Here is a 14,279-nt window from a genome sequence, read left to right on the forward strand (position 1 = left end):
TCTCTCTCTCTCTCTCTCTCTCTCTCTCTCTCTCTCTCTATCTACCTGTCTATGTATGACATATCGCCGTTAATTTGGATAAACTCGAACGCATTCATTACCTTTCAAATCATTCTAATCCATTCTAATCCGAATTATAGGATACTTATTAGATATAGGATATGATTGTTACAGTTTCATAAAAATATCCGCTTTATTTTTTTCAATATGTTTTCCGTCGTTTCATGCTTATTACACTTTAACATAGTGTATTATTTTTAACAAATGTCGAAACTAATATCAATACACATATTGCATAAATAATAATATAGTTTACTAATAATATTATTCGCAATAACGTATTATAGTAAATTCGTCAACAGGAAACATCAAAGATGTTTCGAGTTTCCAATTATTTCTCGGTATCCATAACAATTATATTTTTTCTACTAGAAGGATTGTAATGTGCAAATAAAAAAAAGAAGAAAAAAGGAGAAGTAATTGGATGTAATGTGCAAATAAAAAAAAGAAGAAAAAAGGAGAAGTAATTGGATTATGACAGATAAATCACGTAAACGGGTGTAGATCGTCTATCACAACATACCTAAGAGTCCTGAACGAGAATCTTTAAAAAAATTTTTAAGCGTGTCTTAAAAAGATAAGGATAGAGATAGTCGTAAATGCTTAGAAAAATTCCACAAAATTGTTCCATCAAAATGTAAAACTTTGGAAATGGCAAAGTGACAAACTTGATGGAAAGAATTTGAACGTTGATTTTACAATAGAACTTGAAGATTAGGACGAACTAATTTCTCCTTTCTTATTTACAAAATTCTTAGGGAAAAAAAAAAAAGTGAAAAAAAATATGATCAGCACTTTAATGGACGTGGTGTCGTATCACGAATTATCTGTGTAACATCCTTATACTGATTTGATCGTAATACTTTTAAACACTAAAAAACTGCCAATGTATAACATGTAGAATTTCATAAAACGCGAGGGAATAAAGGGATGGGGAGGATGTATTACGTGATCAAAACGAGAATATTTCGGCGTATAAAATATAAAGTACATCATACATACTTATTAAATTACGATCTCTGCACGAAAATGCATGCCGCAGTCGTACTTTACAATGATCGAATTTTTTGTCGTTAAGTACAAGATGATGATGATAATGGTAATAATAATATTAATAATAGTAATAGTAATAATAATAGTAATAATAATAATAATGATGATAATAATAATAATAATAATAATAATAATAATAATAATAATACAAAGTTGTACGATTGTTTTTTACTACCACTGCGGCGCACGATACATCGCTCTTATTATTTTATTCTCTAAGGAATATGAAACAGTCGTATATTTATACAGGATGATTCATGCAACTATGTAACAACCCATATCTTTCTTTTTTTTTTTGGTTAAAATTTAAAAAAAAATGTTGGAGGAAAAAGATGATTAATTTAGGTTGAACTGCTATATTCACGATCGTATTTTTTCACACATGTATACGCAGTATTTTTATTGTGAATGTAAATCTTCCCATCTTTTTGTATCCTCTCGTTATTTTATCTAAGAAAATATTAGAATAAAATGATCGAAAAATGATTAGTTCACGAGTATTTAAAAAAAAAAGAAAGAAAATGCTTCTTACATCTTTTCATTTTTTGTTTTCATAACAGTAGCAGATATGTATTCGAAAAAGATTCATTGATCCAATGATAATTTATTATAAAAGAGTACGAAATCTATCACAGATGTACAACTTAAAATACATGAAATATCACATTTTTCAAATAAAAAAACGAATAAAAAATAAAATATTTAAAAATAAATAAAAATAAAAACTAAGAAAATATATAAATTTTAGTAATAACAATAATCAAAGATCAACTCAATTCGGTTATGTAATTAAATTAAAAAACGTTGTACGAAATATTTAGAATGTAATGAAAATTGTTCGTGCTTTCCTTTAATGAAGACATTTTTTCAAGATACCTCACAAATTAATTATTTCTCGACTATGTTACCCTAATACCTTCTTACATAGAATGACAAAATGATACAGTGTATGTAACAAAAAAAAAATGGGAAGTTCTCATTTAAAAGAAAATAGTACAATTACAAAATGCACATGCACACGCAATTGCAAAAAAATATGTTTATGAATATGTAATCTATCTTGAACCACTCATCTTTTTCTAACTTTAACCAAAAAAGAACAAAGATATAGATTGTTACAGTTTGCGTGAATCGTCCTATAATATAGGAAATATACAGAAAGTTTCGAGTTAACTATTTTAAAACTATCTCGTGCTTTACATTTTAAACTTTCTTTCTCTCTTTCTTTCTTTCTCTCTCTTTCTTTCTCTCCCTCTCTCTCTTTCTCGCAAAGTGCGTTCATCTTACTCGCAAAAAGCATATTGAGATTTTATAAAATACACATACATTATACACTTGGAGCAATACCCAAAATCAATCTATTAGGTATAGTTCATGTGTTCAATCATATTCATGAGTAGTATCTTTTTTGTTAAAAAGACTATCCCTTTCCTCTTGAGTAGATGGAACTTCCGAGGTCGTTGGCCTTACCACTTTGGAGACTTTGCTAACTTTACTGAGATTCTCGGTAAGTCCGCTACCACCGCTAACGCTAGAAAAGAGGCTAAGTTCGTGACGTTAGAATAGGATAATTTAATCTAAGAAAAAAATTTTAAGGCAATCGTTATAAGAATCGTTTAAACTTATAAAATCACGGAGAAAAAAAAAAAGAAAAAAAATAAAAAAAAAGTTTTGTGATTTTATCTCATAGCATTATAGTAAAATAATACTTACACGATGTCCATTTCGTCGTCATCGTCACCTTGATCTACTTCATCAGTTGTTAATGTGAAATAAGGATTCGCGGAGGCTGGTCGAAACTTATAACCCGTTAAAACGAAGAAAACGTAAGTTGCCATCTCACGAGACATTTCATCCAACCATTCATATTGAAACGGTACCGTACTCTATCGAAAGAGAAATAGAGAAACAGTTATGTTCATCTTCTGATTTTCTTTCTAAAGAAACAATGATTTTTATCAAAATATATATGATTTTATGCTAGGACTGATAAATAAATAGATTCCCCTGGTGTTTATAACAACAAATTTAAAATGGTCATATGCTACATACCTTAAGTAAGTACGCTATAAATCTGGTAAAGTATATATAACCAAGTATCATGATATAGAAATGTCGAAAAAGTTTGAGTTTTCGTAAATTAACAGCAGCTTTGCCATCCGTATGAGCAGCTTCTTGTAAATGTCTGATACTCCAAACTATCGGGAATGAAATAGCACCACAACAAAGCAAATCCACGAGAATAAAAACATCGCGCCATGTTTGATTCTCTATATCGCCTTCTTCGCCTTCCTCTATTATTATTTCCGCAACATTAGCTAATACCTAAATAATAAAATAACAGATTACATTGAATTAATTCGATATTTTTATAGAAGTTACTTATTACAGTTGATTCTAATATAAATATATTCTAGTTTTTTTTATTACCTGTAATGGAATGACGATCATAAAAAGCTTTTTATCCTTGTCTGCCAAAATATGTTTAATGAATGTCCATCCTGTGCCAACAAGGACAATAGTAATGAACAGTACAGCACCTTTTAACAGGTGTGTAATATAATACAATATCGCCCACGCTGCTACGTGTTCACCCTTTGTTTGAATAAAATGATAATTGACGCCATGGAATAGTAAAGATAAAGACTTCAGAAATACCAATACTGCCATTAAATAATGAATTTTAAAAACGGGATGCCTGTATAAAAAAGATTAAAATAAAAATTAATCATAAATTTCAATAGGTTTTATAATTCATAAATGGAAACCTTACTTGCTCTTCTTAAGTATGAAGACCCAGAAGCTGCCAGAAAAGAGAAACAAAAAAGCCATCATAAAATATAAAGCTGGTAAAGGCATTTCTCCAGCACTAAGAAAATTTCCATGATTGATTTCAGCTATTTGTATCTGTGAACAAAACAAATATATATATATATATATATATATATATATATGTATGTATGTATGTGTGTGTGTGTGTGTGTATTATTGTATTATTTAGAGAAAATCTGTATTTTTACATGATGTCTCACCGTAAAATCTACAGCAACTTGAGTATCACCCTTATAATTAGGACAATTGTGAAAATAAAGATTGTAAAGACCTTCCTCTTCTTTATTGGCTACATACATAGCAAAGCTTGTGTTATAATACATTTTGCCCTTTATAGTTTCCATGGTCATCGGTAGTGGTGCCTGTGCTAAATAAGCACAACTATTCGATTCTAATTTGAAATCAGTCTCGTCTTTTTTGATGGATTTTTCATTTTCTGCAATAAAATTTTCGTATAAAATTGTTTCTTAAGTATTATATGGTAACGAAAATTAAACTGAAAATAAAGGCGTGTTCATTATTCATTATTTCATTATTTTCATTATATATCATATTTCATTAATTCATTATTTTATGTATAAATATATATTTGTACGTTAAAAAGCGATTTAAATGATCACGTAAATTTCATTCCTGATGGACATAAGAGAAAAATCTATAATATGAATCGAAGAAAATAGTTACCTAATCAAACTCTCAAAAATATCTAACTTTCGTGTTATTTATAAGATTGAGGACAAGATGTAATTATAGCAACTGCCATCACAGAAATGTTCAATCACTGACGTTGCTTTGAGTCCACGTATTCATCAATCATTTTAGTTCAAAAATTCTTACGTATAAGATGTATGTTAATATAATAATAAACTCAAAAAGAAAATATTCCGATTGGGAATATAAAATATCCGAAAGAGAGAGGGGGAGGGGGAGAGAGAGAGAGAAGAGAGAGAGAGAAATTCTTATACATTCGTAAGATATTTTATAATAAGCTAATTCACTTATGTTTCGAGGTAAAAATTTTCTTTTCAATTTTGGTTAACTGCCCAAAGAAACAAGTTAATTCAACATATTACCAATTATTGCTAATGGAAAAAAGACAAACAATTTAAGTCATATAATATTAAAAACAATTTAGAAAACTTTAATATTTCATTGTGTGTATGTGAATGTCTATCGCAATTTTAATTATAATAAAAATTCTGTATGAAAGTATTTAAGTATGATCCCAACAATACCACCTTCATATATTGTCCATAGTAAAAATGTTTTAAACTGTGAATATATAATTGAATTTTTCTAACATTATTTGGAATATTCAAAATAATGCGTTTCCTTGAAAGTTGGCACGATTGAATATCCTATACGTAATTTATAGAATATTAATAATCAATGTCTGAAACAAGATGAACATCACGGTTATAAAGAGCGAGCCAAATTACCACTTTCCACCTGTTGGTAACAGATGTATTTAAACTGTAATTCTAAGATTAGCAATGCAACTTAACAGAAATAAATCGTGCATTTAAAGAGATCTATTTTTATCATGACTTTGAGACAAGTATAGGTATTAATCTCTGCATATGTCCATCATATAATAGAAAAATTCAAAACTTAACATTTGACTAAAAATTTCAACTAAATTAATTACTTACCGTGTATAGATATGTTACGTTTCCTTCTTGGAAAAAGCGCTGTATCACTAAATTTTGTTGGCAGTGAATTTCTTTTCATCCTAAAATCTGGTATCAAACTAGAATCTTTATATATATGAACTGTATGTATATTGTGACTGCAATTTATCTTCAATCTGAAAAATAAAAAAATATACTCATCAATAAAGTTCTTATGTTTTAAATATAAATATAATTTAGATAAAATCTTTACTTACGATAAATTTTTAAAATCCATCGTAAAGTATATGACAGTACTATCATTCTTCTTCTTTAGTTCTGTTTTAGGATTGGATATATTTTGAAGCACACATCTTTCTTGATGACTATCTAAATAAGGATTTACTGCGTCGCTAAGTGTCCGGTCCAAACTGAATCCAAACTGAAGTCCGAATAAAGAAAGTTTCGCTTAAACATTAATACATAGATATATCACAGAATATATATACCGACTATGCTCGAGAGATTTCAAGACAAATTTGATAAACCAAATATGAAAAGAGAATATAATGTTTAATCTTATATATAAATATATATATATATATATATATATATATATATATATATATATATATATATATGATGTATGTCATACTTTTTATTTAATTTTCTAAATCTTGAATAATATTTAGTTATTCATTTTATATTATGTATCAAAGCTACACGGTGTAATTGAGAAAATGTAAATTTACATTTCTGGCAATAATTTGTTTACAAATTAAGTTCAAAGGACAAAACAAACAGGTGGCTGTGTCTCTACAAAATTATGGTACTGTGTATAACTTACTACTGCATTTTTATCTAAAGGATCAGCTCTGAAATTCGTAAGACTGACATTAAGAATACCATCCTTGTAAAAACCAAAGGTACTGAGTGAAATATATTTCCTTGTGTCTTTCTGGAAAAAGAAAAGAAACAAAACATGTGATATTGATGATCACCGAACTAATGATGGTTCCACATAACCTATTACAGACAGTACACACACATAGACACTTCATAGATATTAAACTTTATATAATTTATATAGGAATCGATTTATTTCATTCAAAATATTCTTTACATATATCTCATAAAAAATTTTCCTGATTGTTGATTGCATAATTGAATTCATAATGTACGTACATACGCATATATATGACACGCTAGTATACACCACGTATTACACAGATCGAATATAAGATATATGTTCACATATATATGAAAGAAAGATATCGATGTAACACGCCTATCCATCCGTGATATTGCACGATCATTACAGTACTGCATCGTAATCGAAATAAAATTATATGTAAATCGAAAGAAGAAAGAATAAAAGAAAAAGAAAAAGAAACACAGAATCATTGAAAAAGAGAGAAAGAAGGAAAAAAGAGCCATTAAACGTGAGATATCCTTTGCGCGATACTAACCCGTATTTCAAGTTTATGGATTCTAGCTGTAACTACTGTGATTGTTAATAAAGTCCAAAAGTACGAAGCGAAAAAACTTTTCGAATACATTTTGGAATTGTTTGTGATCATAGAAATGTCACATCACGTAGGATCCGTTACCTAACACTGAACAATCTTATACACGCGCTCAGCACTACGCGAGCAAAAACTGATCTAACTCATGGACATAGGAAATAATCGGAATCGGACAATCAGAATGCGCGGAACGAACGAACAAAATTGCGCATGCGTGATTTTTAAATTCTCGTCGCTATCTTTTTTTAATTAATGTTCAACGTCCGTTGATATTATTTCTTTCTGTCTGTTTTACGTGTCGTAAATTTTCTATTCTTTCTTTTTTTATAAATGCGCTGTAGTTGCAAAGAAAAAAAAAGAAAAAGGTAAAAGAACGTTGTTAAATATCCTTCGAATGTAAATATGTCATATTTTTGAAGATGCAAATGAGTGAAGTAAGGATTAAATCAAATACCAGTAAACGATTTGAAGGTTAAGATATATGATTTGTTTTTTAGGAAACTTTCGAAATTTTACTTGATGTAATGGAAAAACACTTTGCAGCTTTAAAACTTTTAGACGACGAACCTGAACATAAATTGACCAGAACAGTCAGTTTTTCTGATCTACCATCTAGAACTAGTAGAATACTTATTGAACAATGCTTCCAAACTCCAGAATCTCCTAGTTTAATGAGGCAATATAGTTGTGAACAAATAGTTAATAAAGCTAATAATATCAGGTAAAGGATCAAATTTTGTTTGTTAAAGATTGTTGTTTAAATGATGTTCATATGCACATATGTTTTATTTATAGACAACTAAAAATATCAGAAAGTTTATATACAGATAATACTGAACATAGAAGAACTTGGGAAACTACTATTCCTCATATAAATAATTCGGAAGGTATTGATTGGAATTTGTACAAACCTGTTAATGATTTAGCTAATACGAACAAACCTCAATGGGATGAAATAGAGTACATGGAAGTAGACAAAATTGATTTATCAGATCATAATAATAAAGAAATTGATACTGTTAATTTGATTAGTCCTATAGAAGTAAAATCACCAGAAGATAAAACTGAACAAATAAAAGAATCAAACACTATCTCTGAGAAAGAATCATATGAAGAAATAAAGAAGAAATGCCGTTCTCTTATATCATCAATCATGACAAAAAATAAGGATTCTGTGCACTATTGCTACAAAATTGCATTTTTTATATTATTACCAATATTTGTATTTTTGATAGCTGCTTTCTTAAATCAAGAGGAAGATGTAAAATATACTTGCAATCATAAGCTACATTTCTCCAATGCCAGTATTGAATTACAACAAAAAATTTATGGTCAAAATAAAGTTATACCATCTTTAATTGAATTTCTTGAAACACATAAGGCCTGTACAAGGTTCGCAATACTTGTAGGAAGTACTGGAGTTGGAAAATCTTATACTATCGACATTATAAGAAGAAATTTTCCAAGACAAAATAAAATTTTACAATATAATTCGCCTTTAAATAAGGCTGACATAAATGGGATTTCATCATATCGTTGTAATTTAATTGTTTTCGAAAATTTAAGAGAGAATGATATTTTAGACGTGGTGAACTTTTCAACTAACATATTTAAACTAAAAAATACTTGTATCACAATGTTAGCAGTAATTAACGTAGAGAAAGTAAGTCATAATTTAGATCGTACGATTGAATTGGATGCAAAAATTGAAGAGATTACAGCTGTGTTTTCTAAAGCAAACAACGATGCATACATATTTGGATATAAGCCTTTAAGTGAAGAAACCTTGGAGAAATGCATAATGCAAGCAATGAAAGATAGTGGTCTAAAACTTAATAAAGATAAAATACAGCAAGTGAAACAAAGTCTGTTGGTATCTAATAGCGGTTGTAAAGGTGCTTATGCAAAGGTGCAGATCATTGGTCGAGAATAATATTTGAGAATATATCAACTTATAACATATATTATCTTTGAAATAACTAAATAAGGAGATTGATTAAAAGACATAATATGATATAATATTTTCTTATGATCCAATACTAAATTGTTATTTTATTATATATATTTAGAAATTATCAAACTTGACTGATTATTATGAACTGTAATTCATAATAAAAGATAATGATAGCAAATATTCTGTCATAAATACTATTATTTTCATATAGCGAAAGCACGTTTTACAAACTATGATATAAATGTGTATTCAAATTTTATGTTATACTTTCTGATTGTAATAGAAGATAAAATGTTCCTAATTAAAAATAAAAGAAGTCTTCGTATATATTTTTAAAGAAATATATATATATATATATATATATATATATATATATATATATATCATTTGAAATACATGCATCGAACTCTACATCGACTAAAGCCCTATCGCGTACGTAATACATCTTTTCCTTCTCTTCCTTCTTATAAAACTTTCTTATAGTCGTTACTTGCATTTCACTAAAACTGTGTATCTCTCTTTGATATTACGTATTACAATTGGAGAAAAAAATAATATAATGTTGTAAATGTACAATTACTCTAAATTTTTATCATGCAATCAAAAAATCTATGAAATTATCATTTTAATATTATTTACACAAAATGATTAAAATAACACATTTCCTTGAATATTTTTTATATATCATATTAATTTATATATAATATACATATAATATATATATAATATATATTATATATATATTATTATGATTATTATTATTATTATTAATATTATTATTATTATTATTAATTAAATGTAATAATTAATAATCAACGGATAGACCAAATCAAATAAATATCATTTTTGAAAAAGCGCGCGTTATCTATGAAAAATACTTTCCGCCATTTTAAATATCAATATTTTTCAAACATCCTGTTCCAAAATTCCAATACATAATGTCATTAGCTATATCAGAACTAACAGAAAATCTTCAATATTTGCTCGTTACGTCTTTCACATTACATAACATCCAACAACTTATGTTGGTTATGCCGCGTTTACCAGAAATTCCATTTTAATGCATGTAATATTTTTTCTTATCATATGTGATGAAAAAGCGAAACAACGAAGTTACAATCGTTCCCATCTTTTCCTTGTTCCTAATAATATTTTCGTTTCTATGAATATAGAACGAAATATTTTTTACGAAATATATATTACTCGTATGTAACAAAAAGGTTAGCTATAAGTGTTAGAAAAACTTTGATAGAAAAACAAAGAAGGCAAATATATCTAATGAATAACCGGTATTCGTCCGTAAGAACGACAAAACAGATGTATTGTGAAATATGTCATAAATCCAGTAATAAATTGAATAAATCGCTAAAAAAAAATGCTATTCCTTAAATTCTCATTAATTTCTTTTATCTCGAACTCAACAGAAGGACGCGATAAATCTGAAAACTAGTCAAAAATATTCTCTCCTTCTTTCTCTCTCTCTCTCTTTCTGTTTCTCTCTCTTTTTATTTCTCTCTCTCTCTCTCTCTTTCTCTTTCTCTCTCTCTATCTCTCTTTCTCTCTCTTTTTCTCTTTCTCACATATACTCTTTCTCTTACTCGGTCCCTTTACTTAAAAGAAATTTACTCATTCGTGAGACGCAAGGTTCCTGTGCTGAGAAGGAAGAAAGGTGCCTCTGAAAATTATAAAAGAGCGATCGTACGAACAGAGAGGAACAGTTGCCATCAAGCACGTAGACCGGTTTGTTGTGTCTAGGTATGTATTTTTTTTTACTTTTTTCCCTCTACTTATTATATATATATATATATATATATATATATATATATATATATATGATATGATATGATATTTATATATATATATAATAATATATATATATATTTTTCTAATCTTCATAATGTCTTGTACTTAAGTGTATTAAATTTTATTTATTTAAACGATCATGTTTTCTAATATATTTTCTATAAACTATGTCGAAAAAGAAGAAATAAAATTTCAATAACGATTTGTTTCTTAATTACAATCAGATAATTAGTCATAATATTATGATTATATGATATATTAATCAATTATTAATTTAGTTATATCATAAATAATTTTATTGAACGGATTTTCTTGTAATCTGAAATTTAAAATAAGTGAAAAAAATATTCCTGATTCTTTCTAATCGAATTATTGATATTGGTCGCGATACTAGTCAAAACAATGTAAGATACCGATCGACATAAAATATATCACAAATACTTGTTATTTCTACGGGTATATATTGTCTATTACAATAGTAAATGTTTTTGAATTTGAAGGTTTACCATTTTAAAATATTGGAAAAATATTATCTTCTTAGTCAATACTTTTGGAAAAAATCCACCATTAAAAAACTTATTGAAAAACCGCTAGTAAAAAAACATTTATACATTTTATTATATACATTTTATTTTAACTATTATCTCAACGGTTAGAAAAAATTTTTAGATAAAAATATTTTTTTTATTATACTTCGAGATCCTTTCTGATAATTTACATATCAATAGATTTCATACATATTAGTATGCAAATATTGATGACGAAAATAAAACTAGACACTTAAAGTATTAAAACTGCCAATTTATCAAACAATTTATTCTCTTGAAGCACAATAATTTTTAATTAATTAAAAAATTTTAATTCTTTTCAAAATAATTTTTAAATATAAATAAATTTATACAATTAATTTATAATTAATAATTTATCATTAATATTTAATTATTATTTAATTATATTCATATTTAATTATTATTTAATTATATTCATATTTAATTAAGCGGCCAAAACTTTTTGGTTAATCTAATATTTTAACATTTTTCACTAACAATATGTATTTTTTATCGTTGAAATAATTTATTGTTTATTCAAAATTTAACGTGTTTGATTGCATTGTATTTCATTAATCGTAATATAATAATCCCACTTTCACGAGGTTTCTTTTGTTTTCATAAAAAATCGTGCCATAAAGATAGTATTCGTTCGATTTTATACAATGACATACTCATTGAGTTTAATTGTATTAAAAATTTCTTGTCGACGGATTACCGTCAAAGAAAATAGTTGTTATTATTGAAAGTAGAAACGGAACGAAAGTGAAGAAAACATAAGTTTATATGAACATTTTCTATATATTTTGAATAAACAAGTTTCGATGAACTGTTAACAAAAAATTACTAGTTTTACATTTTTGTGCCCGTTCGTATAAAAAAAAAGAAAAGAAAAGAGGAAAATCAAACGTCTCTTTCATTTTTTTTTTTACAAATTATTTGAACAAATTGTCTTCTCAAAAGAGTAAATACATTTAGATTACTCTTAAGAAGCAAATTTAATTTAGAAGAGAAAACTTCATTTTTTATAGTTAATTTCGGAAAACAAAAACAGTTTAAAATTTTAATTGAAACTATGATGATAGTTGACAAAACAAATTCTTAAGTTTTTTTTTTTTTCGTAATTAATTGAAAATAATTGTGACATAACCTCAATTCGTAATAGTTGCACTGAAAGAAATTTTACTAAGTATTACGTGTAACTATTATACGATTTTATGGTATCATATAATTAAATAACCACGGATCTTGTTATCCATGGTAGAGGATTTTAATGGAATCGTACGTATACGTAATAGTTGTAACGCATTACGAAGAAAAGGTAGTTTGCTTTTACCAAGATCATACGTAACAGCAATTGCCTCTCGAAAGGTAATCTTAAGAGTCGGCTAACCGATAACCTCCACTTTCTATGCGGAAGAGATCGATATTAGTTATGGCTTTGCATTTTAGATAGGCGGCCGTTTGCCTTTTGTGAAATTTTGATGAAAAATGGCGTCGTAATATAGGGCCCCATTTTGCAATTTGAATAAATTTAAGTACATACCACGTGTAATTGTTTAGATACGTTAATCGTTATCATCATAATTTTGATAAGATCTGCATGTTACAAACACTTTATACAAAGGTTTAGATCTATAGTAATTGTAACGAAAGTTTTATTCGATTATAAAGAACTTTGGCATTAAAAGTGCTTACCTAAGCTAAGGAATACAAAATATAAATATCGAGGGTTTATTATCATTAGGCGTAAAAATATATTAAGTTTCGATGCTCGCATGAAAGTCCTGAAGTATAAAGTGTTTATGCGACCACTCTTTCTTGAGCTTTTAAATGAGTCAGATTTAAACAATTTATCATCACATGATTATTCAAACATTTTTAATAGAGGAAGTTATAAAAACGATCATATACTTTTTCCGAAATTGACTGACATTATTTTAGAATGAAAAAAATTTCTTGAAATTTGTAATATGTCTTTCTCTCTAATTTGTAATCAATGTTATAATTTATTTAGGTCGTTAAATTTGAACAATAGTTATTTATCAATCAACATCCGATCCAGAGCACCTAACCAATTTTGTTTTACATTTTTCGATCATCATCCAGTTCTTACGTCTGTAACGTCTGATACCGAAAGAACAAAGATGTTTTACCTATCTGGCATGTTACATAATCGGAGAAAGTTGTTGCGACATGTAATCGGAGTACGCAACATTTAAGGATATACGCACAAAGATAGAACGTTCATGTCATTTTTTTTTTTTTATTTTTTTTTCATTTATATGTTTCGGGTATTATTCAATACGTTATTTAATACTTGAAAAACAAAAATTAAAAAGAAATATTTAGGTCGATTATATAATCAAATGATCATTTGCATCCTTATTTAATGAATAATACATTTTTTTCATAGACGATTAATAAATATAAAAATTCGTAATTCTGAAACTTGACTTTTGAAACATAAAAAAATCGTGACGTAAAATAAACCTTGTTCTTTTTAAATTTGTATTGATTCAATAATTATGTTTAAATTAGCTCTATCTCATGATCCTCATGATTTTAACAAGTTTTTTCGAAAAAAAATATTTACCGATATAATTTATCCATTAAAAATAAGAACAAAATAATGAGAATGTATCAAATTGCCCCATAACTAATGCGTTTTTAGTATTTTATATCTAAATAAAGAACACTATTCGTTTTTATTAAACTAAACTATTTTTATGATATAGTATATTAAATTAGAACCAAACTTATAAATGCAATGTTGGAATGCTTAGTAAAAAATATTATTTATTGTTTATTATGCAAATTCTGACATTATTTATTGCTAATCCAATAAATAATAAATTAGACTTTTTATTACAAATTATCGTCGATTAATTTT

General features: G+C 27.1%; 2 protein-coding genes across 7 annotated transcripts in view; one reads left to right on the forward strand and one right to left on the reverse strand.

Annotated features, from left to right (window-relative positions):
• LOC124952877 (protein GPR107) overlaps positions 1-7,224 on the reverse strand; it is an 8,172-nt gene extending 948 nt beyond the window's left edge. The window contains exons 1-10 of one of the 4 annotated variants that reach the window (XR_007102044.1): positions 7,025-7,223; positions 6,403-6,513; positions 5,834-5,997; positions 5,598-5,752; positions 4,146-4,381; positions 3,887-4,020; positions 3,544-3,811; positions 3,166-3,438; positions 2,827-2,999; positions 46-2,644 (exon numbers count right to left, since the gene is read on the reverse strand). Coding sequence is in view for 2 of the 4 variants with exons in the window: in XM_047503426.1 (XP_047359382.1) it covers positions 2,494-2,656; positions 2,827-2,999; positions 3,166-3,438; positions 3,544-3,811; positions 3,887-4,020; positions 4,146-4,381; positions 5,598-5,752; positions 5,834-5,997; positions 6,403-6,513; positions 7,025-7,135 (1,788 nt within the window). In the remaining 2 variants the exon portion in view is untranslated. Of the gene's footprint in view, positions 1-8; positions 2,657-2,826; positions 3,051-3,165; positions 3,439-3,543; positions 3,812-3,886; positions 4,021-4,145; positions 4,382-5,597; positions 5,753-5,833; positions 5,998-6,402; positions 6,514-7,024 lie in introns of those variants that run through there. The other 3 variants (XR_007102043.1, XM_047503426.1, XM_047503427.1) reach the window with 3 other exon arrangements.
• Positions 7,225-7,336: 112 nt separating this feature from the next.
• Positions 7,337-9,362, forward strand: LOC124952878. 3 transcript variants are annotated; one of them, XM_047503428.1, is made up of 3 exons: positions 7,337-7,515; positions 7,579-7,802; positions 7,877-9,362. In XM_047503428.1, exons 1-3 carry the CDS (start codon positions 7,501-7,503, stop codon positions 9,012-9,014), a joined length of 1,377 nt encoding a protein of 458 aa, XP_047359384.1. In that variant the 5' UTR covers positions 7,337-7,500; the 3' UTR covers positions 9,015-9,362. The 3 variants fall into 3 exon arrangements, with proteins under 3 accessions (XP_047359384.1, XP_047359385.1, XP_047359387.1); XM_047503429.1 differs by having other exon boundaries at positions 7,386-7,446; XM_047503431.1 differs by having other exon boundaries at positions 7,457-7,477.
• The last annotated feature ends 4,917 nt before the right edge of the window (positions 9,363-14,279 follow it).

This window comes from Vespa velutina, chromosome 11 (assembly GCF_912470025.1).
Source record: "Vespa velutina chromosome 11, iVesVel2.1, whole genome shotgun sequence".
In the NCBI taxonomy this organism is placed as follows: domain Eukaryota; kingdom Metazoa; phylum Arthropoda; class Insecta; order Hymenoptera; family Vespidae; genus Vespa; species Vespa velutina.